The sequence below is a fragment of the Gasterosteus aculeatus genome, chromosome 1 (genome assembly GCF_964276395.1).
Source record: "Gasterosteus aculeatus chromosome 1, fGasAcu3.hap1.1, whole genome shotgun sequence".
In the NCBI taxonomy this organism is placed as follows: Eukaryota; Metazoa; Chordata; class Actinopteri; order Perciformes; family Gasterosteidae; genus Gasterosteus; species Gasterosteus aculeatus.
Genome location: NC_135688.1, coordinates 11,201,008 through 11,227,215, shown reverse-complemented (window position 1 = coordinate 11,227,215; position 26,208 = coordinate 11,201,008). Strand labels below are relative to the sequence as shown.

At 45.0% G+C, this 26,208-nt stretch overlaps 2 protein-coding genes and 1 long non-coding RNA gene across 6 annotated transcripts in view; 1 reads left to right on the top strand and 2 right to left on the bottom strand.

Annotated features, from left to right (window-relative positions):
* Nucleotides 1–278: 278 nt before the first annotated feature.
* LOC120810664 (P2Y purinoceptor 3-like) lies at nucleotides 279–1,599 on the bottom strand. Its single transcript, XM_040165463.2, has one exon. It carries the CDS (start codon nucleotides 1,449–1,451, stop codon nucleotides 444–446), a length of 1,008 nt encoding a protein of 335 aa, XP_040021397.2. The 5' UTR covers nucleotides 1,452–1,599; the 3' UTR covers nucleotides 279–443.
* A 245-nt stretch (nucleotides 1,600–1,844) lies between these two features.
* The window catches only part of schip1 (schwannomin interacting protein 1), a 151,423-nt gene continuing 127,059 nt past the window's right edge, over nucleotides 1,845–26,208 (top strand). Inside the window, exons 1-5 of one of the 4 annotated variants that reach the window (XM_040164241.2) lie at nucleotides 1,845–2,131; nucleotides 2,386–2,479; nucleotides 6,785–6,852; nucleotides 7,319–7,399; nucleotides 8,455–8,596. In XM_040164241.2, the coding sequence (XP_040020175.2) occupies nucleotides 2,109–2,131; nucleotides 2,386–2,479; nucleotides 6,785–6,852; nucleotides 7,319–7,399; nucleotides 8,455–8,596 (408 nt within the window). In that variant the 5' untranslated portion in view covers nucleotides 1,845–2,108. Of the gene's footprint in view, nucleotides 2,132–2,180; nucleotides 2,294–2,385; nucleotides 2,480–6,784; nucleotides 6,853–7,318; nucleotides 7,400–8,454; nucleotides 8,597–26,208 lie in introns of those variants that run through there. The other 3 variants (XM_040164327.2, XM_078098338.1, XM_040164495.2) reach the window with 3 other exon arrangements.
* On the bottom strand, nucleotides 13,441–15,698 carry LOC144400456 (uncharacterized). Its single transcript, XR_013462390.1, has 2 exons — nucleotides 15,582–15,698; nucleotides 13,441–14,280 (listed from the first exon to the last, which is right to left on the bottom strand). It is a non-coding gene; the product is annotated as an uncharacterized LOC144400456 (long non-coding RNA).

The window sequence follows — 26,208 nt, the reverse complement described above, 5'->3', positions numbered from 1 at the left end:
AGGCAGGGAAGTGCAGATATCTTATTTTACAATTTGTACTGGGTAAATTCCGTATTTCAAAAACACAAATATTAACATTAATTTAATATTATCTTTTCTTTTGGGAGGACTTTAAGGAGCGGTGCTTCAGATAGGGCGACGCCGCATTGCCCTCAATTGTCCAGCCGCCACTGTTTAGTTGGATGTTAGCAGACTCAGCCGTCCTCAATCGACAGAGGGCAGCAATTCCCTTAAATGTGTCCCATCTCGCCACAGTGTCATTAAAGAAGCAGTATTAGTTCCTTTAGGCAAAACCTCCGGTTTAATAGGTTGCAACAAGTAGAAAAAGTAGAAGTTAGTGACATAGCTGTTGAATGTTCCCATTTATATATTCTTAGAAACAAAATGATAGAAAATCACTATCAAACACTGTATACAGCACATTGTTATTGCCACCTTCTGACTCATGATAATCTCCTTGGTGGAAGCACTCCAGACCTGTTTGTGTCCCCCGCATCCACCAGACACACCACGGGCTGCACCCTTGCCGTCCTCCACACCCACGTCCGAAGCCTATCACGCTGCCGGCCACTGCCCAGAAAGTAGAAGAGAGGATTGGCGCAGCAGTTAAAACTGACCAGCGGCTTCCACACCTTGAAGGCTATCATGGACACGTTGAGAAGGTGACAGTTTGCGGGCAGGTAGACCCTGACAAACAAGTAGACGGTCTGAGCGATGTGATAAGGCACGAAACACGCCACAAACATGAGGCACACGACCAGGACCTTGTAAATGGACTTGTTGCGCATGCGGGCCGTCCTTGCGTTCGAGACGCGGTCCGCGGCCCTGCAGTAGAGCACCGTCACCATGGAGCAGTAACAGCTGATGACGACGAGGAATGGGATCAGAAAACCAACTATGCCTAAAAACAGCCCGTAGGGGAAGTACACTCTAAATTGCCCCGGGTCAGTCATTTCAAAGCACACAGTGCGGTTGTCGATCTCACCCGTGTGCGCAAATGCCAGAGTTGGCAAAAGCTCCGCCGTGGCCAGCACCCAAACCGAGCCCGACGCCAACCGGGCGAGCGTTTTGCACCTGAGACGCACGGCGGCTATGGGGAAGCACACTCCGAGGAAGCGGTGCACGCTGACGCACGTGAGGAACCCCATGCTGCAGTGAAGGTTGACGAAGAACAAAAACCTCACGCCTTTGCAGAGCGCGTTGCCGAAGAGCCACAGCTCGCCCATGGCGTCGCTGATGATGAGTGGGGGCAACGACAGCACGTAGAGGAGATCCGCCACGGCGAGGTTGGTCGTGTAGATGACCGCGCTGCTCCGGCGGCGCGTCGGCGCGCACACGCGCCACAGCAGCGCGCCGTTTAACGTCAGGCCCAGCAGAAACATCAGGCTGTAGGACACCGGCATGAGGATGCGCTCGTAGTAGTTAGTCACTGGACAGATGTCGTCCTCCATTCAAAAGTTTGATATAGTCGCAAGGCCTCGTCACTTCCACAACCACGAGAATCGATGGATGCCACGCACAGTTTCTACAACCCCGAGCTCGCCTATAACCGCAGAGTGTGTAAAGAGGACGTGTGCTCATTTCTCAAATACCAAAAGCAGGTGTTTGTTCAATTCCTGCGTCCCTCCTGTTCCCAGCCGCAGCGCGTGTGTGATATAACCCATTATTGCGCCCTATCATGAGCAAATAGATACGGCCCGCCGCGAGGCATTTCAATGAGCCTGCAATAAAAGGCTGTAGAGATACTGGCGTGCGCGATTGCCTTCCCCCCCAGAGAGAGTGGCGTGCACGAATATTTAAGGTTGTGTGATCGGACCCGATAGCCAAGTTAGAATGACACCTCCAAACACACCTACACGCGCGTGCGCACGCATGCACGCACGTCGGCGCCGTATGAAAACGCGTGCACACACACACACACACACACACACACACACACACACACACACACACACACACACACACACACGCTCCGCGTCCCATTGGCTGCGAGGATTTTTCCAAGTGGGGTCTCTCTCCGGCTGCTCCTGACTAAAAGTGTTCACTTCATCTCCGTCTCACCGCGGAGCGAGAGAGAGAGAGAGAGAGAGGGAGAGAGGGAGCTCGTCATGCTGAGGAACGGCACATACAGGTTAGTGTCCCACGCATTGTCTTTTCTCTTGCATGTCCACAGTGTTTATTTTTAGGACAAACGCGAAAGCTCCAGTGCACGCTGCTGCGAGATGCACGGGCGGGGGGGCGATCGAATTCTACACAACGTCACTTCTCTGCAGCCGCTCGCAGATGAGAACAGGTTGTTCACATGCTGAAAGGATGGGGGGGGGGGGGGCTGTCTCGTTTTCGTTGGGAGTTTCTGTTGTCTTAACTTGAGCGGTGTCCTTCCAGAAGCATGTACCAGGCAGAGGAGGCGAGGCTGCGCAGCGGGAGTCCGCCTGTGGCTCGGGAGAGGAAACACCTCGCTCTGTGCATTAATAACCAGGTAACTCTCCCTCTTTCTTACTTTATCTAGATCATGCTGTTTGCTCATGGACGGCGGTGTATCTGCTCTTTTGGTGAGGGAGATGAGTGAGTGAGAACCATGATATGCATCGCAAGACGGCATCACTTAGAAAACTATTCCACATGAATCAATAACGGATACGGATCAGCACCACCGACAGTGGAACCCGAATCCCCCCCACCGGCATGTGTTATTCATTACTGCTTTGAATTTTGCTCCCCTTATTCAACCACTCACATGGCACAATTGACCAAATTCAATTTGGTTTGGGGGAATTGCTTTTTCACGTTGGCTCATGGCCTCTGAAATATTTTTTTCATGGCAGCAGCTGAAAAGGTGGCATTAATAATAACCTCCCGCATTCCACAATAAGCAGGGGAACGTTCAGGGGTCAAATGCCCGAGGTGGCATCCGTTCCTCCTCAAGACGAGACCGCAGCTCATGTAAAGGAATCACGCATGTTTTAGAACTTTAAGCAGTCGAGCAGAGCGGTCGCTACAAATTAACTGCAGTTTGTAAATCAGTTTTGCGCATAGAATTGAACAGAATCCCTGTATATTTTCCTTTATGCATTTGGGTGAATAGGTGCACAAGTTCACCTGCTTGTATTGAGCCTGAATACTTGATGCCAGTGATGTAGTGTTGCGCATTATCGGCGGCCGGGGATATTGAGCGCATGAGCTCTGAAAGCACTGTTCCATCACGGCTTTCGACTTACTCCGCAATATATTCTGATGGTGCCACCTCTCAGCACACTGTCTCTCTCTCTCTCTCTATCTCTCTGTCTCTCGTCCATCTACGTCACCACTGGAACTTTCTCATTTCGACTCCAGATTTGTTCCAGTCCATTCCCTCTGCATCACGGTTGGATCTCGTTATTGCTCTTTTCCAAATTGATTCAGCATTAAGTCCATGTGACGCCATGTCGGTTGATATGAGAAGAAGCTTGATGATGAACTAACCGGTAATTGGCGTGTGAAACATGAATGAGGAGAGAAACAAGGGTTGTGGCATGTGGAGGCTGCTCCACATGCTGTGTTTCTGTGAGTGAATCAGATTCATTGCGGAGGCGTGAATCCTCGAGAAAAACATTAATCCATCACAGCTATTACTCCATGATCAATGGGAGAGCCGAATTTATGGCCACAAGGCCTTGTTGTTAACCATTTTACGCAGAGCTTATTTAAACAGCTTGCCATAGAAGGTCACATTTAATGGGATTAGGCATGAAATACACAGTCCAGGTGAGGTTGTTGACTCCGCACTTGCAGCTGGAATCTTTGAAATCGTTAATCAGCGTCACGCATGAAGCCCGTTGTTCTTCCTAATTCAGTCAACATGCGGTAAACAATTTATCATGAACTTATCATTGTGTTGGTATCCAACAGGAGTGGAAATCCAGCGTATACACACACACACATGTATCCAGCCCGTGTATCATCGGACCGGGCAGCACTGTAGTTCCCCCACACCAACCGTGGGAGTCAGATGCAGCGTTCTGGAGAGAGATGTAGTGGGAGAACGGTGCAAGGGAAGGGTGTCATATTTCATAAGTGCATTATTGTCTCTGCCCCAGTGGGACACGGCTCTGCTGAGTGCTGTTTGGGCCGGCTCACTCAAACGCTCCGCGATTGAGTCGTAATATCCCGTGCCGGAGCAAGACGAGCCTGCACACTGTCAGATGTATATTGTCTCCTCGGTCACATCCTCTGTGTGTGCGCTTTGTTTCGATGCTTTAGAAAAAAAGATTAAATGTCCTTTTTTTTTAAATGCACCATAACTCTTCCTATCATATACAAAGATGCCTGCATGGATGCACACATGCATGCCTACACACACTACTACGTCCCATTACCACATCTTGGAAGGCTGGTTCGGTCTAAATGAGGGAGCGTAGTCAATCACAGAAAGACGTCCCCTTCACGAAGGTGTGAGTGTGTGTTTACGCTCTCACTTCCTCGCCATATGTCAGCAAGCAGAGCTGTTCTTTGGTTAATCCTAACAGGGGGAATTGTCCCCAGCGCTCCATTTTGCATTTTGATAGACTGTATAGTCATTTTCTCCCTCTGGCGCCTGCTTCATCTCTACTCGTCACACCCCACCGATCTTCTGCACTTCTCGGGATGTCTTTCTCTTTTCCTTCATTGCCCCAATTTAGAAAAAAACATATGGCCTCCTCTTTCTTGTTATTGATGACCCCTCGCTCAGCTCATTTTACATCCCAGGTATCTTCCAAACTCTTCCAAACTCTAAATGCCTGGCATTGTTCCCTGCAATCAACACTTGGCTCAACACATGTCAGATTCAAGACTCATAGAATAATCTATGTGCATTATTGATTAACCAGTATTCCAAAACCTGCAGAAATCATCATTCTTAAAGCAGGAATACCAAAGTTTTTTGTATCGAATCCATGTGAAGATTTGATGTTTTTCTCCTTTGCAGTTCCATGCTGTTGGTTCGACTAAACAAGCACTTTAAAGATATTCACTTTAAACTCTGAGAACTGTGCATTGTGCAACTTCTGGTTCTTTAAATATTGTTGAATTATCTATAAAGTCTAAAGTCTATAAAATGCAGTCATTTGGATTCTTTGTCTATTTCTTTTTGTCTATTTCTCTGTCTCCATCTCTACTCAAAATATGATTGAAAGAATTGAACGAAATCACATAAATGCCTCAATTTCTTCCTTTTCTTTACCCCGTTGCCATAACACTAAGAGAAAATAGCATTTCACATCATGTTCATCTCATAAGTAACACCTCCATCTCTCAGCGGGCTCCTTTTGGAGTAAATGTAGACTTCCATATTATATCCTTGCACATACGGCGCATATAAATTCATTTCCGTTGTTACGATTACCAAGCATCTCCACTGGAACGGATCCTTCTCCTGGATGGACTTTCACCGGGACGGTCGGCCAGTGGAGATACGGCCAAACGTCTGATGCAGATGTTTCAGCGCATCAGCACACTGCAATCCAACCCTCTGAGACCTGATTGATGTTTGTGTGTGTGTGTGTGTGTTCATGTGTGTTGCGTTTATGTGTGTGGGATGTTCGTGGGAGTTTATCTCACTGAGCAACCACAGATCTGAAGGGCACAAAGAGCAAACCATCTTGTGTGCGTGTGTCTGTGTGTGTGTGTGTGTGTGTGTGTGCGGGCGGTGTAAGTGTGGACATCTAACTATGCCTGCCATCGATCCCCATGATAGAACTAGGACTCTGATAAATTATGATTTTAATAACTCATCAATTAGGGAGCAGCATACTTTCTGCTATGTGTTTTTTCCTCCCCTTTCTGTTTCTCATTTTTCAGTGACATTATGCGCATTACTGTCCACCCTCATCTTTCAGTCTATTGATCGCCCTTATTTTGATATTGGAAATAATGTGATTAAGCTGTTAATACGGCCAGCCGTGTCCTTGTTTTTATGCAATTAGCTATTGCAGATTGTCATGCGTCCCATATCTGCAATGCATGCTTTTCTACTGACACCAGCTGCAGTTGTATTCCTCCCTCTGTGTCTGTATTGCTCACATACAGCTTTAGTATATTTTATCCGGTCCAGAGACCCAAGAAATTGCCGTTGATTACTGTTTGCTCTGTCAGCCTTGGAGTTTACCAGGATAGAAACCGCTTAAAGGGTTAAAGCAGTATTCCTCTTTGAAATGAGGGTTTTGGCTTTTAAATCGGTGGTCGATTTTTAAATGTATGATCACAACGTCCGAGCAACAATTAATGATTTCGAGACTTACATCACAAGGCAGTAAAAATGGCCTATCCCCTGCACCCTGCTGCTAACATACAGATATATTGATTACTAGAGATGCAGGAGGGCTGCCTGGTTGCTTAGGCAGTGCATCCATCCATCTCGTGCCATTGAGTTGTATGGCAGTCGCCCCAGAGCCGCATGACATCGACCTCCACCCCCCCCTCCCCTCCCCTGACCCTTACCCCACCTCCCCCCATTCCTCGCTGGCATGCAGCCGATCACACCTGCAAAACACACGCAGGCGTCAGCAATAGAATAAACAAACACACACACAATTGTCTTTGCTGATTATTAGTGCGTATGTGTACAGACAAGCTGCCAGTCTCAAGGTCACTTAACAGAAAGGAATCATGAATAGAAGTGGATTCCTCTGCTTAGGTATTATTAGTTATGTCAGTTTCCCGAACAAAATGCTTCTGATTTATTATTATATGTTATGGAAGCACAGTTGCATCCGTATCGTGAAAGTAAATATAAAAACTGTTGAAATATTGTTGCTTTTCTTTACAGGAAGAAGTGAAGAGGTACCACCGTTACTGTAATCACAGTTACGGGACAGCAGTTCCCAAGGTGGAGAGGTAAGACGTTACACAATAGTGCCCCTACTTTTCCATTCAATCTACAATGAGCATAGTGCCCTGTGTTGTAAAATGTTGTAAATGTTCTTGGCCAAAGCATGTACATTTACTACATTCCAGTTTGTTTATGTGTTTATCCAAAGAGCAATTTAATATGACTTATTTCATTCATGTTTATATGTCAGCCCTGTATTTCAGCATTTATGTATCCTTTAAATGTTTTAAAAATACACAATTAATGAGCACTGTTAGAGGGAGCTTGACGTCATTGAACTACCGTGCTAATTATGCATATAATGCATATCATGCAATGCAATTATTAATTCATACTCATGAACGTGAACTCTACCATCGAGCTCATTAGGCTGCGACTTCCAAAACCCCATGAAATATGATCTAATAGAAATGGAGTTTGCGTAAAGCACGTTTGTTGTCACACGTCTGTTCATCCGTCTTATTACCATAGCAGCCCCCCACGTAAGAGTGAGGAAGCTGATGACAACAGCCCCCATCGGAGTGAACAACAACTGGAAATGAAGGCCATCGTGTGAGTATCACCTGGGACCAATCTGTGTCGGAGAATATATTTTGATCTCTTTATGAATCTGTTTATTCTCTTCCTTTTCTACTTTAGGCCTTTAAGTGTCACCCATATTACCTCTGAGTGAATTGTCTTAATCGTGTGGCGGAGAATCGGAGATGAATGAATGTGTGGAAGGGGTCAGAGGGCACCGAACCCCTCATACACCTCCACCCTGCACAATTTTATTTAAACGTGGGCCCACGATTTTACACGCCTCAGGCTTTCACGTCCTTGAAAGTCGGGGAGAAGAGAAAGTTTCAGTGAAGAATCAACATGATTGGGGTGTAGAAAGGTGAGGCTGATAGCAAAAGAACTCTCAGGATCAACTTAACACCGAGGGCAGAGGAAGCGGAAACACGGACAGATGGTCACAGGAAAGGGAGAATAAAAGTTCAGAAAACTGGGATTGAATAAGAAGGGCCAAAGGTATTGGTTTTAGAGCTAGGAGTTATGGTTTAATTCAATTTGTTCCATTTGGCTCAGCTGTCTCTCTGCTCCACTGGAGGTGAATGTGTTTCTCCATCGGGTAATTGATCCTACACTCCCTCCTGGGCCGGGATGTGGGGGTGAATGCAGGGATGAAAGGAAGTGGAAAGAGAGAGACGGAGAGATGGAGAGAGTGATCTCATGGAGGGTAAAAATGGTGGGGAGAGGTCAGAGAAGTGTGTGAGCCACGAGAGGCTTGAAGGGGAAGAAAACCAAACATTGAGGAAATTAAGAATTAATGAATGAAAATATGTTGACAATGGCCGAGGAAATGAATGTAAGAAAAGAAAGTTTTGAAGGAAATAACTAAAACGAGAGAGGAATTTGATATGGTGCACATTGACGGCATTTTCTTTTTTTTTCATCCAATTTTGTAAAATGTTCTAACAGCCGGCCAACATCGGCATATGCAGAGAAGGAATATGACTTCCTGGCCTTCCGGAATGCCCCCTCCCACATGGGCGCCATAATCCTGCTATGAGATATATGTAGATGTCGCTCATATATGTATATCGCTTTATGAATGTTCCCAGGATCCAGCGGGCCTGGCGTGCAAGCACATCCCGCACAGGGAGCCGGCAGGGACAAGGCCGGAACCGGGACGCCCATCGCCGGGGTGAGACGGGGCCCCCTGAGAGCCAGCGGGACCCTGGGATGACCACCAACATTTCTCCGGTAAGGCCGGAGACCAGTGGCACACGGGATGAGGGATGAGGCAGGTGGCCACAGATCTAGATCTCTTCCAGCCATCCGAGTTATCAGCTGTTTCGGCAGAGAACACAAAATGAATGGCTGAGTGGATGCATGGACTAATAATGAGAGCGCAAAGAAGGCACTGAGGGGGGGGGGGGGGGTGTTTACCTCCAGTGTCATCTGGGGGACCGCAGGGGTCGTATTGGTGGAGGTGGATTGGATGCCAGCTGGCACTATGCCCAGATCTCTAATTAGTCGTTAATTAGGTAAATTTTCTAAGCTGGGTGATTGATTAATGAAGTGCCTCTGCCCTTGTCCCCCCCTCTTTCACCCACCCACCGTCTTCCCAACCCACCTACTCACTCCTTCCTCCTGGGGGGGGGGTGGGATTAAACAGTGCTCATAGAGCATGGCAGTCAAATAAATGCTAGAGAAAAAAAAACGCAGAGAAAAAAATAACAGTATAAGCAAGGAGAAGAGAAAGGGGACAGAAACGGAAAAGTGGGAGGGGGGGGAAGATGAGCGCGAAGATGCGAGGAAGATGCTTTCAGATCGCCTCGAGTTCTAAGTGGCAGACGAGGACACACAGACACAAACAAACAGGCACAGTCTATTCAGTTTCTCCGTCTGTGTTGGCTCGCGCACTGTAGTATTCTCACAAAGCGGCCCGCGCTCTCCTGCCCACGCTCTGTGCAGAGACTCGGCACGGAAAACTATGATGTCATGTCTGCATACTCAGTAGTGTGTGTGTGTGTGTGTGTGTGTGTGTGTGGGAGATGCACTTTCTCGCACTCTCAGCGCCAGAGAAAAGAAAGATTCTCTTTGCAAACAGATGGGCTGGTGTCCTGGTGAGACGCTGTTTGTGTGCGTGTGTGTGCGTGTGTGCGCTTTGTTTCCAGCTTGTTTGTTCTGCTTGAAGGACTTTGTTGTTCATTAGCACAGAATAACAGCAGTAAATGTCTTACTAATTAGAAAGTTACTGTAACTTAAAAGCCCGAGATGACAGTGAACCTCCTCCTCCTGTCTTCCACTTCTCCCCTCTCCACTTCCTTTTGTTTCAACGTTGTCTGTATTGGAAAAATAATAAATCTTCCACACATCCAATCCCTTCAACAAAGTGGTGACTCCGAGGTGGATAAAGTGCGGCTTCTATAGTTCCCTCCCACCTCACGTTTGTAGGGTTAACGGGGATTTATTCCCATAAACAGAAAATGGTATTAAAACTGAGGAACAAGAAATTGCTTTGTTCCTAGCCAAAGACGTTTTACTCTTTTTGCACTTCATTTCATCAGCTACAGTTAAACGTTACAACCCTACTGAAATTTGACACACAAAAAACTACAACAGACGTTTCAAGCATGATGCACAGTGATGCACAGACTAAAACAGTGAATAGTTCTAAGGTTTGTATGATGAAAAACTCACATTTGGGTATCCGTAGTACCCACAAACAATACGAATTATTTGCCTCCCTTTCTTTGTAAAAAACGTATGTTAGATAACGTGCGATGTACCGCCATTCATTTGTATTTAGTGAGAATCGTTTGTTACAGTGGGTCCAGTTGTAGAGTTGCTAACCTGGAGCAGTTTTGGAGAAAATCAAATTACAAGAGTCACTGTATTATTATCAGCATACAATTTATTAATCTTTCATGAAAAAAAAGTTAGGAAAATTCTTGTGTGCAGTATTTGGTCCATTATAGTTCCTAGAAAGCATCTCAACAGCCCTATAACAATAGTCCTCTCACAGCTTTTAGTTGTTGCTTCAGTGTTTCTCATTCACACTGTGTCCCTCTCCTGTGGCTGTTGTGCTCTCTGAAGGACAGACATTCATCAGTGTGAGGCTGTGTTGTGTGTGTGTGTGTGTGTGTGTGTGTGTGTGTGTGTGTGTGTGTGTGTGTGTGTGTGTGTGTGTGAGCTCATGTGAGGACCTTGGTACTGGCCTGTAGCAGAGGTGGGGATCAAACTTGCTTCATGCATATTTCATGGAAATCATATTGAACTCCACAACAGTTTTGTGTGTGTGTGTGAGTGTGTGGGTGTTTTTTTCCTTCTCCATATGCTCATATGCAGAAAGCATCCTCTAACCACATAACACTATATGGAATTCCACCGATTATATCAATGTTGTGGTGTCTTTTACATCTTTCTACGCGTATTAACCATTTATTGCGTTACCCTAGACCCAAATTAATTATTAATACACTGAGGGGCCGTGTCCTGGAACTCGGCCCGTTGATGGTAAATCAATAGTTCTGACTGGTCTGAGCACACTGCTGGCCGACCCGTGGGGCTGCTGTGTAGACGTGTGCTCGGTTGTTTTGATATACAGAAAAACAACCCAACACTCTATTTGAGCATTAAATGTCTTAAGATCCCCACAGAATAGTGATTACGTGATATGTGACTGCAAAATTGTTAATTCACTGTGCAAATTGGCTTTCCTGCCAAAAATTTGATGAGGAGACTTCGTACCACTTTAGATTGGAAATGAAGTCTGCACGTTGACGTGCGTAGGCGCCGACTCTGTTGTTTGGGTGGATCCCTGTGATTCACAGTGTGGCCCTTGGGAATTAGCTGGGTGAGTTTTATTCTGAGACACAAACCAGTGATCATATAGCTAAAGTATTGCGATGAGGATGAAAATGCGATACTTCAGTGCCGTGTCTGTCACGGCACCGTAAGTGATGCTGCTGCCAGTCTGCACCGTCATTAATTAAATAATGTCAGTGATGGATAGTTAAGAGACCAGAAGGGGTGTCAGTTTAAGAGCTTAAAAAAATTGGTGTGAAATATGGTTATAAACACAATACATCGTCTATGCTCGGTCGGCGCTTGTGCAAGTGTGCGTCCGTGCTTTGCTAGAAGTGTGTGTCAACATTGATCTGTTCCCATCGGTGTGACATGTTGGCAAGTTTTCCTCCTCCTCCTCCTCCGGGGGGCCCGGCTGAGGGGAAAGTGTCAGTGTAAGCATTCCTGCTGCCTGCGTGGGAGATCATTCTCTCATCTCTCACCGCCAAGAACGCCACAAAGCGGAGCGACGGCTTCATCCGTGCCTCCACATCTACCCTGCGTAATCCCTTTTTCCTGTCCTCGTTCCACGTCGCCCTCCCCCCGCCCCCCTTCCCTCCCACTACCTCTTGATGCACGTTTACACATCCACATTCTCAAACACACACACACACCAGACCCCTGTTTCAGCAGACCGATGCTAACAGATTACTTGTTTTATTGCTGTCAGTTGGTGTCTGGTTTGAAATGAATTTATATACCTCTGGCCGCCCCGCAGTCGAAATCGATTGGGCTTAACTCATTTAACAGCAATGACATTTGCCTATTAGCTTATTTACTGTCAAGGCAGGCTCTGGCTCAGGCGGCTCCTTTAGAGACAGTAACTCTCGCATTTGTACACGTAGGGAGACAACATTTAACTCCAGTACACACAGAGACATGGTCTTAAATCAGCTGGACAAGCTTAAATTAGAAAAAAAGCCAAATTACTCTTGTTTTTATTGTTTTATCTATCATATTTCATATTAATGCCAACTCAACAATTTCATATTGTGTTAATAGGATATAATGCAATGAATGCAATTACACACTATGAATAGCAACAGCGATTAAGTGGGACAGGAGGTTTGTTTTTGTCTATTAAAGAAACATTTTTTTGCACCATGCACTTATGAGTATAAGTGCATGGTGCAAAAAAATATTTGTAATGTGTGTAACATTATTGTTTGCAATTAATGAAACACGTATTTTGTTTAAAAACTGCTTTTCATGCCAGTTCATCTTTGAGTCTTCTTTTCATGCAGGGGCATATTCTGAGACATGAACCAGGGATCAAAGCTAAAGTAATGTGATGAGAATGAATGAACAGGCAGTGGCATAGAAAAGCAGCGGCCTAGTGGTGGCGCCGGGTCGTCCTTCAATCAGAGGACGGGCGGTTTGATCCCCGGCTCTGGTCGTTTATGCCTGTGTCCTTGGTCGATGTGTCCTTGGTCGATCCAACACAAAGTTATTCCCTTAGATGTGCCTACGGTTTGTGAATTTTGTACCACTGTTGGTTTATTGCAATGGGAAGGTGGCGCCTTGTACGGTAGAAAACCCTTGTGCGCGTATGGTAATTTCACACAAACGTCTGATCGGATAAAAAGTTCAAATGAAAATTATTTTTGATAAGATTTGTTCTGGCAGAGGCATACAACCTACAGGCGTGAAAACAAAATCCAAGTCTCCTAATAATTTGCTTGCATGTGTCCAGGAAGAAATTGGACGTGGTTCGTGTTGTCCAATGACCCTCCATCATGTTTGTATGAATGTTGTAACACCGACTGCGGCCCCATGTATCTTCCGGCGAACAGATTTTGTCGTACAAGAACAAAATGTGTTTTCCTTCGGTGGAAGTAAGCGAAGCACACGGGCCCGTTAATGGCTGTGCCGTATTCCGCCTAACAAGCTCTTTAGGGCCCGTGAACGGTAACGTTAACCGAGACAAACAGCTTGACTCTGTACTAACATTCGCCCACACGGCTGTGCAGCAACACAGAGACCCACACGGTGACCCTGTTGTGCAGTTTTTTATATGAACTGTGAGGCTTTTAGCTGAACCCTTGTAAGTTACCTGAAACTCAATGCTTATACACATACGCTTTGTCTTGATTTACTTCCAGTGACGTAAAGGGCAGAAGCCCCCCCCCCCCTTTAATGGCAAGTCTTTAATGTGAAAAGAAAGGGCAGAAGATGTTGTGTCCTTTCCATGATTTCATCAAGTAAAAGAATAAATATTAAGTGCAAACAATGACACAAATAAAGAAACCTTGTAGTATGTGGTTGAGGAAGTTTATTTACATTTAAGCTGACGCTTTCATCCAAAGCAACTTACATTGCATTTACATTACATGTCATTTATCCAACGCAACTCACATTTACGTTACATGTCATCAAAGCGCCTTACGTTGCATCTTTAACCCATGGTTTACGTTTTTAACCCAAACATTACAATGAACACAAGGACTAACAGCTGATCATAGTATTGAAGAATATTTCATTTGCATAAAAGGATGGATGCAGATATTTCTCGCGATATCTCATCTCGGGGCGTGTTCTCTCTCGATGATTACCAGGTTCTTGTGCAGAAACGCAAATCTATCACTTAATATCGGCGTGACTGAATCTTTTCAACGTGAAGTTGTTGAATATTTTGTAAAACGAACGCAATGTCGTCACGTTCAACTTGCACACGTACAACTGTAACGTAGATAAAACATTTTGCAATCAAGTAAATTGAACAGCTGGTATCATTTTTTTGAGTGTGTCATATTGTATGTAGCCAGCATGCACGCAATCGACACATGGAAAGTGTGCCTCAATTGGGAAGATATCTTAGAGATGTATCATGTCTATGTGAGAGGGGAAAAGAGGAGACCAGGAGGTGGAGAGAGAACGCTGGATGGCTAGAAAAGCTCCAAAGAGGAGGTGAGAGAATATAAAGGATTTTTGAAAGATTTTGAGGATGACATCTCTAAATTGGAGCCTCCATGAATCCTTCATTTGTGCGATTGTCAGATGCAGTGTGTGTGTCAGTGTGTCTTATTCTTCCTCCATCGGTGTCTCCGTCCACAATGCACCAGGTTAGATTAGTGTTGACCATTGCATCCGTGGGCCTGCAGAGAAACACACACTCACACGCTCACATCAAGTCGTGTACACAAACATAAAACACACAAACGGTCCTCAGTGTCACATGAAGAGCATCTTGTGACCCCGTCATAAAGAAATCAATGAACGCTGTTACACAAATAGAGACGATAGCTGACATGCTGAAAAGAGAGGAGGGCGAGATGGATGTTTGCCGAGGTTCTGGGGGAAGATGAGGAGAAAATGGAGTGAAAAGGGAATGAGCATTTGAGCACAACTTAAGTCTTCTGAGTTAAGGGCATTCACTGTATTCACAGGACCCTGAATCACTTGATTTAATATTTACAGCAAGCTGTACAATGAAAGCCATCGTTTACGGATGGGGTACAGAGATGGGATTGGATGCCGTTGCTCGCCGCAGTCTCCCTCTGAGCTTCTCACTGCTTATTTATCCCCGAAATCATGGCATTCGACTGACATTACTTAAACCGAACCGGCGTATAACATGCTCACACATGGGCGCACAGACAAGGATCTGACTTATATGCCAGCGCACAGACTATAAGGAAACATCAATCTGCGTGGAGTGTCTCTGAGCCATCTGCAGCAGTAATAACAATCTGCTACCTGAGGCAATATGCTCTACTGTTCTATTACGGCACACTTCTCTCTGCACACCTCTACCCGTCTCCCCCGCGCCCACACCCCACCTCTCCCTCTTCCTGCAGTATCCTGTATTTCTCTCCTGGTTTTCTTCTTCACCGTCTCGTTTCACTCTTTCCTTACTCCGTGCCGCATAGGGCTCGTCCCCCGTCTTTAGCCCACATGCACATGGGCTCGGTGCTCATGGCCTGTGAGTCGTCCATAATGAGATCCCTGGAGGAGAGAGGAGTAGCGCAAAGAGCAGAGGAGGGCGGCAGCGGGGGGGGGGGAGAAGAGTTGAGGGTTGATCCCCTCTCTGACCCGCTCAGATGAAACCTCTGGAACAGTCGAGCCCAGCTCTATAACTCTACTGCTTCACTCCATCTCCCCTTCTCCAGCCGCCATACCGGTACTGTCGATGAATCGGATCAGAGCTATTGTAATCCTCATTCGGGGCACTAGCCCTGCTGTGTGCACAGTACAGTGCACCTGGCGCTGAGGAGGAGCGGGTGCCGACAGGCGATGCAAAGACATAAATTAGCAGCAATCCTCGAGGAGGAGGAGGAGGAGGAGAGGGAAGCTGTGTTGTAGGACGGATTCCCAAGGGTGGGCGTTATGTAAAAGGAGGGTAGCGAACGCAAAAGAGGGAGAGAGTGAAATCCAGGCTGTGAGTTGCATGTCCTACCTTGGTGGTGCAGCGGGTCCATACTGTACTCCTGTTCTCCTCTTCTTCTTCTTCTGATCTGATCATCGACACCCGGCTCGCTCCCAGCAGAGTCCCTAGAGATGGAGGAAGTTTATGAGACGATTCCACAAAGCCCACTGTCTCTTCTACCACCGTTGCTTCGGGGATTCCCAGCGACAGAGCTCATGTTAAGTTCATCCGCCCTCCGTCTTTAATAAGAATCTCTCTCTTCCGTTGTTTCACACATCCACAAATTACCCCTATTTCCATCGACCATAAGGAGGCTAAGTAGAAGGGAGTAAGGAGCCGGTCAATGGCTGTTTAACTGGAGGCACCTCCCTGATATCATAAAGACCCGGCTGTGACAGCTAGCTGCAGATTGTCTCATTAGTCTGTGGCCCAGCGGAGAGCCGGTGCTTCTGATCACCGCTCTAACGGCGCAGTAACAGTTTAAGCTGGAGCAGTTTGATTAATGAAATGTTTTCTGGCCATTTAAGTAGTAGTAGTTTTTGGCAAGGTGATTGTTTATCTGGCTTTTCCGTCTCTCTCTCCCTCTGTTTCTCCCTCTTTTTGTCTATGCTGGAGGCACACCTAAGGTCTTGAAAGAAATGATGCCAAATAGGCATTCAATTGAGTATTTCGGCGGGCCGGTGTGCTGCTAGGTCCCCCGCTGTAACAAGCTGTGTGTCTTTTCTCTTGGTAAGGAGCTGCTCAACGGGCTCTTTTTGGGCCTTATTTTTAGATAAAGACATTGTGGGAACAGTTTCAAATGACCCCACACAGTTACTCCAGGAGAAATATTGAATTCCGTCAACGCAGTTGCAGTCTTTTGATAATAGTTTGGTTAAATAGCGTGACGCAAGTATCGTTTCTGCAGCTTGCATCTGCACGGCTCAGTTGGTTCTCATTCAATATTTTCAACAGCTCATATGCCAAACTGACCCATTGACATTATGCCTGCTTCCGCAAATCTAACCTTTAAGCACTCAGCCATGTCGAATGTGCATGTGTGTGTGTTTGTATTGTAATATTGGAGATGTGTGTTAAGCATGCCCGTGGAGGCTCTTGATGTCTTGTGGGTGGATTTCTCAAAGGCACATTTGATCTCTGCCTGACCTTTACCGTGTCTTTTTGATCCACGAGTCAAGGTTGAAAGGAGGAGGTGTTGTCCTCTGGTTTGATGCACATGAAGAGAAGGAGTTCTTCACCAGGCCACAAAGAATGGAGGACGACACAATAAAGGAGTCAAAAGATGCAACGGAGATTGCTTTGGGCCTAAATGCCTGAAACTTGTCCAGTGCGGTCTAGTGCACATTTTAGTGTATAACCCACAAAGAGATTGTTGGAAGTGAGTGTGCTTCAGTGTGCTGGGGAGTCTTCCCTGCCAAGATCCTTTTGCTTTCAAGTCTTCGGCCATAATAGATTTTTTAATCTTTGAAGTCACTGCCAATACGTGTATTTGCACGTGCACTTCCATCACCTTTGAAAGTATATCCATGTGGAAAGCATGTGTGCCCCATATTCACCCACGTGGAGAGTACCTGTCTAGTTGCCTCTGTGGCCGTTTTAAATATTGCTCCAACGTGTCCTCATAATCTTCTACAGTCACCATGGTAACAGTGAACTTTCTCAGACGGTCTTTATTCAAATGCCATCCTAGAGCTCTCTAACCTGTCAATCACAATCCTAAGCAAATTGTAAAATAAATCAGCAGGTGAGAACTGTCACTCTGCGCTCCGAGTTACGTAACCTCGACTCAGCAGTAGTTGGTCCAAAAGCACAGTATGTATTTTGTGCCAAATGTTTTCTATATAAATAAATGCCTGCTTTAAAGCTATGGCTCATCTCACTTTTCTTAATGGCTATGTTCATGAATTTACATAAAAACTTGAATTCTCGATAATACATTTATTATCCTATAATCCATGCTCTATGTTAGTGTTTTGTGAGCGTTTTTAAAAGCTACATTGTTAAATTCCTGTCCAGGCTTCCAGCATTCCATCCCCAATGTGTCTGTTTACACATTACAAATAGTAAAAATGCTTTGGCAAATTAAGAGGTAAGAATTACGCTGGTGCTTGTATAAGTATGAGCAAAACAGGCAGTAGGATTAAGCCTTTAAACGACCTGCAAAAGCAACAGAAGTCACTGTTCCTTTGTTTCCTCTTTTTCAGCCCCACCTCTTATATTCGTTATTCTTATTTTGAGATTCAAAGAAACTCTCAGGACAGATGACCTTATCTGATTAGCTTCTCTTGGGACGAGTGTGAGCACCTCTAAGTCTAATAGTGGATTACCGAGATAAAACGGGGTGTGAGCTTGACAAGCAGACCAGTGCAGCATCTGAATGTTGGTATTGTATTGTATGGTATTGTGTCGGTAATGAGCTTGGCTCAGTGACCGATAGCATGAGATTGCTTTGGGTCAGTGTGAAGAGCCCAGATATTTGAATGTAACCGAGCCAGTTGAACCTGTTCAGGCATCATCATCATCATCATGCCCCTCGGGTGCCTCTGACAGGGGGGGGGCCCTGAGGCAAACCAGGAATTTGCTGGAAGTATCACATTGTGTCTTCCATCTGGCTTCGGGGACGTTCTGGTACACCTCAAGGTGAGCCGAGGGGAAGCGGCGAGGTAGTGGGGCATCTGTGATACTTTGCTTAGCCTGCTCCCCCCGTGAGCCACATCAGCAGCAGAAAATGGATGGAGAGAGGAAGATAATCACCGTATCCTGACAACTTGTGAGGTACCAATGATCGCTGACGTCCCTCACATTTCAAATTAACTGGTGTGGTGATGTTCACTTAGAATAGATTATACGGATCCTGGAACAAATATTGTGCTCATGGAGCAATTTCAAAAGGCCCAATCAGTTTGTAGCCACTGTGAGTAGTTAATGACTGTCCTGAGTTACTGCGCTATCTCTGTGAACATGAAGGTTTACGATACTGTTTACAGTAAAACATTTACTTTAGGGAATTGTATCATGCATCAGCACCCACTTTTCCATCCCCCTTAAGTCTTTTAGAAGATGGTATTTCCTGCCACAGAATGGACTATTTCCATGAATGCAGTTCCAAGTTAGTAAGTATAAATAGGCTGTTTCATGATGGATTAATCCGATTTTTTTTATAGGGTTTTCTTTTCGTCTCTAAAATACCTACAACCCTATGTAGGTCTATGGTGCCTTCCAATTCCCTTTCCTGTCTTCTTAAATTTTCTTCAAATTCAAAATCTTTAAAATAGTAATATGCAGCTTTCAGGTAGAAAAATGTATGGTCCCCTTTTTAAATGAGACGAAAATGAGGGAATGATGCCCTTTATTTTTAATTAAATAATTATTAACCCCAGTGGGCATTCAGCGGATCAAATCTTTCCTGTGGTTGAGTTTTATTTACTCAGTATTTTATTATTTCTAGAAGCTAAAAATGTCTCCTCGTGAATAGATCTCCTTTAATCGGTAATGCTTAATCAAAGTGTGGAAATACCATTTAAAATAGCACAACGGCAGAGGGAGAATTAATGCGGTTTATGTGCTCAGTTTTGTTTACCTCCAATCTTACGGCTCTCTATATTTGTACACCTCGTCCTCTTTCTCTCACACCGTGCGTTGACTGTTAATTGGCTTTTCTGTCACCCTAAAATAATTATTTTCTCCGTGTGTGAGGCGTATCAATATGCCTCACATTTAAATAAATGGTTTCCTTGTTGTACATGAGTGCATAAAAAAACAACTTATGTGCCAAAGGAGATATTTGAGACAAAAATAACATCCGCTCTCACAAAAGGACTTCCCGAGTAGGCTCATACCTGAAGAATTTAAGGTATTTTTTTGGAAACGGTAACCTAGCATATCCTCAGGTTTGACAAAATGATCAGATGTTTGCTAAAGATGTGAAGTCATTCTTTTTCCTATTTAATATTTTCATCATGCCCTACATTATTTTCTTTATCTATCTCTCTTCTTCCTCCTTTATTTCTTTATTTCTTTCTTTTTTCCATTCTTTACACCACAAAAGAAAGTTATTATTAAAGCAGTTCAGGGGCCTCGTGCACATATGACAGTGCTGGACAGGCTCAGAACGCTTGAATATGGAGCGCAGACATTTACACAGACAGCGACACATCAGCTACAGCTCAGGTACAAGTAGCGGATCTGTGATTCCACGTGTTGAAATGTGTGTGGGTGGTCTCCTAAAATATTCAACGTCACACCTTCATCACCTCTGTTGTTGCAGATTTGTCTCTGACACAAAGAGGACAAACTCGCATACACCAAAACAGATGCCTCACGAGGTCTCACCTCCAAAAATAGGACCGATGCATAGAAGTAAGAGGCAAAGCCAATGGGCTGAATGTGAACTAATCATCTGTGCTGCAGAGCCGTTTCATTGCATCTTAAAGTTCATCAGTAAAGAAACAGTTCAACATTTTGGTCAAAACGATTATTAACTTTCTTGCCTGGGAGTTAGATGAGAACATTCTAACACAATCTGCATCACAGCACCTCTGAAGCTCAGTAATTATAACGTCACATGATTTTTTTTAAATCCATACAAACAAAAAGTAAACTTTTTACATATTGGTATTTGTACGTGCTAAGCTAGTAGCATTATATGTACTATATAGACATGAGTGTTCATCTAACTTGACCAGAAAGCAGATTAAGTTAACTATTCCCTTTAGCATCCTTGCTTGAACTTTGTTCTTGATAAGAGAACATATAGTCACCATCGCTGTCAGTGGAGGACATGCAGCAGAATCAAAATTCTGAATAACAAAACACACGTCAGTCATTTTTTTTATTCTCAGCGTTCACGTATAGCCGAGGACACTAGAGAGCCTGATTGAGATAATTTAACAGCGTGTTTGAAGGAGCTCTGCTGCATCTGTGACTGATGGTGGCTGTAGTAGTATGTGGATCCGTAGTGGTTATATTTAGCTCCTTATCTCCTAGACGACTCCCTCAGCACACAGTCGCCCGGCACAGCGACCTATTCCGTTGAGAACGGTAGAAACTGGGAACAGCTAATGCCATTCTGGCCCAGACAAAACCCTGTACCCTTAATAATAATCTTTTGTTTGGACAAACTGCTTGCACTGTGTTTCTTGCCCATACGTGTATACAATAATAGTCTTCTTTTTGCAGTGGTTGCCTCACAGAGATATTGATTTTTCAATTCTTATGGGCTTTACCCCTCACCTGTATTGTCTCTTTACTTTCAGGCCTTCTCTCCCAGAGCTGTTTCCTTCAGTGATCCGTCTGGCAGAATGAGAGTCGGAAAACAGCGTGTGTGTGTGTGTGTGTGTGTGTGTGTGTTTTTATTTTTGTGTGTTGATGTTCCTTTCTGATCGCTCGGAGTGTTTGAAGCTGCATTACATCAGATTCTCTACACTGTCTCCGAAGCCCGGCTGTCATTGTGTATAGTGTGTGAGCAGGATGGGCTGAGGCACCGATTTTCCCATGCATCCTGTATAAACATGAGGAATGCGTGTATACTCAAAGGATTGCACGTTGGCAATCCATGTGAGCAAAATCCATGCACGTAAGCGTGCACGATGCACACCTTTACACGGTGGAGATGACATCAGTGTATTCTGCTGCTGACACGCTGGGGCTTTCTCTTCTGCATTATAGATGAGGAAGCTGTGAACAGCTTGTTTGCTTTCTAAATTAAGTTTATCCCTCCTCTCTCTCTCTCTCTCTCTCCCTCCCTCTCTCCCTCGCATTTTGGCTCTTTAGACCTCAAAATGAGCCAATGCTTGTGCATGTCAGTTTGCGTTTTATTTTCATTTACTTTTTTTTTGCACACATGAGTCCATAAGTGGCGGCAGGCTTTCCAGTGGTATTTGGTGTGAGCAGCTCTCATGCTTAATGCATGCTGCCCCTGTGTATGTGGAAGTAACACGCTCTAAGCTAGATGCGTTTCTTACTTCTGGTTATCTTCCATTTATGCAGCTAGTCACTAAGCACACACTCACACATATTTGCACTACCTGTAACATTTGGGATCTCTCAGACTTTGAGGCCCCTCAAACAGGAGAAATAGGTTTTGATCAGGAGAGACCCATTCTGAATTCATGACGCATTTATTACACCTGTTTCACATTGAAATACAGCACGAAATCTTTGCAGATTGGACTCCATCCTTAAGCAGGATAATCAAGGTGCCGTGATGAGTTCCGCTCGGGCAGAATCCCCCTGGAGTCCAGACACTGGTGGTGGTGGTGAAGAAAGTAGATGCTGAAAACCCTTGATGACTTAAGTATGACTGATAGCCGGCTGGAGTTTGACAGCAACGATATGATTGGTTTAGAGACACTTCGTTCTGGTTGGTCGGTTGTTCAAACGTAGACGCCGCAAATATTAGCTAATCGCGTCATGCTGGGAGATTGACTGAGGTACGTATAGATGATCCCTGGTGTAAAGGAAGTCGTCTTTCAACAAACCCAAGGTCCATCAAGGGTTCATTCTTGAAAAAGTCAGGGCCGCTGAAAAATCCCTTCAGGAACCGCGGTGTGACATATTTCTGTAATCATTTCCACTTTTATATCGTTTCTCAGGCTCTGTTTCCACAGATCACATGACATCAGCCAAAGATAAACAAAACATGGAGAGGGAATTGGTTAAAGAAGAGTGTTTGCTTCATGTCACAAATAATTGTCATACTCCTGATTCGGACATTTTAGTGAATTTGATTCAAAATCAATCAAATGTTATATATAATACATAATGTTTTATTCCACTATCTTTGCTACTTTGAGGACATGTTTTTTCTGGTATTTTTTTTCCTGCTCCCCGTATATATATATACTTATAAATAAGTCACATTAAATCACAATACTGTCCAAATCCAGCTAGGATTTAGTAATAATTATTGAAGTGAGCAGTTGTATAAACGTCTGACTGCAGTCAACAGCTGGTTGTCGAATTAAATTAACACTTCTACTGATTAAGATCTCAACAATATTTATCTCTTTTCAAATCGAACTGGATGGAATATAAAAACACAATCTAAGGATGAATAACTGCTCTTTCCTTGCTCCAAGTAAAATAAGGGCTACTGAAATAACACTTCTTTGATTGGTCCAGCCGCATGACGTGATGTGATTTACGACACAGGGTATTGGTCGACGTATCCGGGGCCGCTGAACGAGGGCTGTGAAGGCTAGAAAAGCTGCTCCTCTTGAAATCGCTCTGTCAAAAGTTAGAATTCTCAATTATCCATCTGCTTTAGGTCTTTGGTGCAAATACGTCTGGGTCCAGACCTTAGTTGTGGACTTAACCCTTATTCAAATGAAATCAGGAATATATGAGCTCATTGGAGACACCATCCACTTCTACTGTGGAACAAGCGAGAAGCCACCGTGAATAATGAAATATTGATTCAACCGTCTTATCTCACTTCTTGTAAGGACTATAGAGTTTAAACAGTGTAGTCTCTGGTGTTGTACTAAAAGGGGGATTAGTGCGGGTAGATTGGTTCTGGTGCTTCCAGCCATCATCCGTTCTGTCTTGTAGACCGTCGTCTTTGTCTTCTTGTGTTACTCCGTCCGACCCTTGCTGAGGTCAGGATGGAGGGATAAGACGTTGAAGCACCTTGTGTGGAACCTTTAGTCTGGCTGGACGTCACCATCCTTTCAACTCCCCTCTGGTTTCATTTTCTCTCTGATTTTGACAGAGCTCTCGTTCGGAGGCCATTGATTCGCCGGGGAGACAAAGAGGAAGTGCAGGGAAGACGACAGGGTTGCTTCCCTTTTTGCTGGTGCTAGTTAGTTAAAACACACTTACATATTTACTTTGCCTTTCAAAGAAAGACTTCATGCTACAGAGAATGCATGCCTGACACACACGATCAAACACACACGAGAGCAGTACGTCTCTGCTCGCCCCACACACACACACACACACACACACACACACACACACACTCAGAGGCCTAACGTGGTCAGTGGGATCAACAAAACATTATTAGGTTGTGTGATGTCTCTCTCTTGGAAGACTGTCGCCCAAGCTGGACAGCCTGTTCCCAGGCCAGCCACCCCGCCTGCACTGAGTGTCAGGGAGAAATGACCAATCGGTCCCCCATCCATCTCCCTCTCTCCACTCTCATTCCCTCGTTCATGTCTGCTGCCAGCGTGGCACCCAGAGGGGGAGGTGGGTTGCGAGCCAGGGTCAGACACTCTCCTCTGCTTCTCTGTTCCCTCACCAACATCCTCTCCACCCTGTCCAGTGGGACAAAGGGGGGGGGGGTCACTGACTGACATTCATCTCCACGGAAACAGAGGATGCTGTCGGGCTGGAAATCGGCTTTCTGCGTGTGCGGCGTGTGTAGGTGAAGATGTGCACTTTTTAGCGCTGCACAGAATAATATTTGACGCTCTTCCCGCAAATGGGGAACGAAATGTGAGATTGTAAACACTGACCTGCTACTAAAAACCTGCATTGCCAGATGGCACTAGAGGCGAGTCGGAAAGACGTTTCAACTGGATCCAAACTTTTCTCATGAGGACCGTGAGCTCGGAAACGGTATGTGTACAGTGAGGTTGTCTGTTTTCACGCGTCCACTCACATCAGAAGTTCAGGGATGAACTAAATCCGTTTTTGTCTTGTTTTTTTATACAGGTGAAGCCACAGTCACTGTAAACAAGAAAGAAAGAAAATAATGATGGTCTTGCTACTTGTTTTATTGTTTGGAACCGATGCGGTGTGGTGCAAAAAACTCACATTTCACACAGGATGCAAATGTTTAATTTCACACGTTATTTAGCTTTAAAAGGATGGAGCAAAACCGTTTATGGCCAAAAGAATAGCCTTTGGGTGCATCTGACAATAACAGGTTAGCGGAGCGTTGAGGAGGAGGATTCATCAAAGCACCTTTAGGGGTGTTTGACTATTTTTACTTTACATGTACATTCCCTGAATGGGCACTGAACTGGATTTAACGGTTTTCCTTTTTCTATTGTTAATTATTTTAAACGGATATACTTTTCAGCAACACTCAGGTCCAGACCTTGCAAGGTTTTATTTAGTCCTACTTCTCCAATGCTGCCACAGCGAAGGCATCTTAAAAGCATCGATTGATTTGATTCTCTTTTTATATGCTCATGGGAGTGTGGCAGAGTTTTTCCATGCTGGGCCGGTAAGTATCAAGTCTACTGTGGACATCGCCTCCAACTGTTACAGCACACTGTCCCCACCCTTTTTCTCAGGGGTTAAATGATGGACTTGATTGAGATTCTGTTCCCGCTCCGCTCTCGTTGCTTTTATCAGTGGACTTTTATCCGCACTCCTCAAAACCTCCATCATCCCACCTCCACCCAGCAGTCAGATATCACAACCTGCCCCTGAGCGCCGCAAGCTGCCCTCTACGCCCCCCCCCCAAATACACCGCCGCTACCTCCGCCTCGGTCATCAAATCGGTCATTTCCTTCTTGGAGATGAGATAGATGGACAGGGTTATGGGACGCAAGCTATAGTGTTTTGACATTCATTCCTGTCCTTGTGTGCAGGCAGGTGTGAACATACAGTTGAAAGGGCGCAGGATGCTGTACACGCTTTGTCTGCAGACAGCGGCGCGATGGCTTTATCAGCGAGCATTTCTGCAGGCAGCGCATGTCTTAGGGGCCTTTAATTAGATCCAGCCGTTTTCTCACTTGCCTTTCTTATGCCTCTCTTTGCATTTCTTCACGAGATCTCTTATCTCGCTCACACTCAATCGCAATGTGTTGCGGGTCCACATACACACACACACACACACACACACACACCATTTTCAGCTGTTGCCTGTTAGGAATGACCACTATGGCTTGTTAGGAGCGTGGTTAGTGCGAGTATGTGCACACATATTCCGATGACCGTAACATGTAAATATGTCCGCTGCATAAGGGTGTGCAATTTAAAGGCTGCCACTCGGTTAAAAAGACTGACATGTAAATCAGTTTCTCATCCACAAGGACGTGTGCCTGCATGGACGTGTGTGTGTGTGTGTGTTTGAATATCTGCTGACATAGGCTGTGTGCCCTCCAGCGGCTCTCTTTGCTCACCCAACTCTTATTAAAGCAGTAAATATGACCGTGCCATAAATTTATCTTCATGATTTAATTCCTCTCATTCTCTCTCTTTACCTCTCTAAGTCTCTCTACTCTCACGCTTTCTATTTATGTTTGAGGGTATGTGTGTTCCTAATTAGAGCATTCGTGTTGCCTTCTAATTACACAAAGCCAAGATTTGCTAAGGGGCATCGTTTGATGCATTCGGTTTCAGTGCGCTTCTGGCTCTTTTGAAATATGCCAACTTGCCCATCCATCATCAATCTAGTTTAGAGCTTGTGGTATATTGTAGCCTGTGTGAGACTTGATGAGTGTGTGTAATTGGAGTTTTATGTAGATGTTCTTGGGCCATTAAAGAGCCAAACACGCTCCAGGTGTTGTGCTGTGAACTCTGCTCATTTCTTTCTTAAAGGCCCTTTGGAAAGCAGCACCACATTGTGTTACAAAAGGATCGGCCTTCAGAAGATAAGGCAGCGCACACATTAAGGAAGGCGCTGCATAATCGTGTGCATGGCACTGCAAAAGTAGAGACTACAGTTGATAAAACATATGGCAAAAAGTTTGTCGCCAAGATG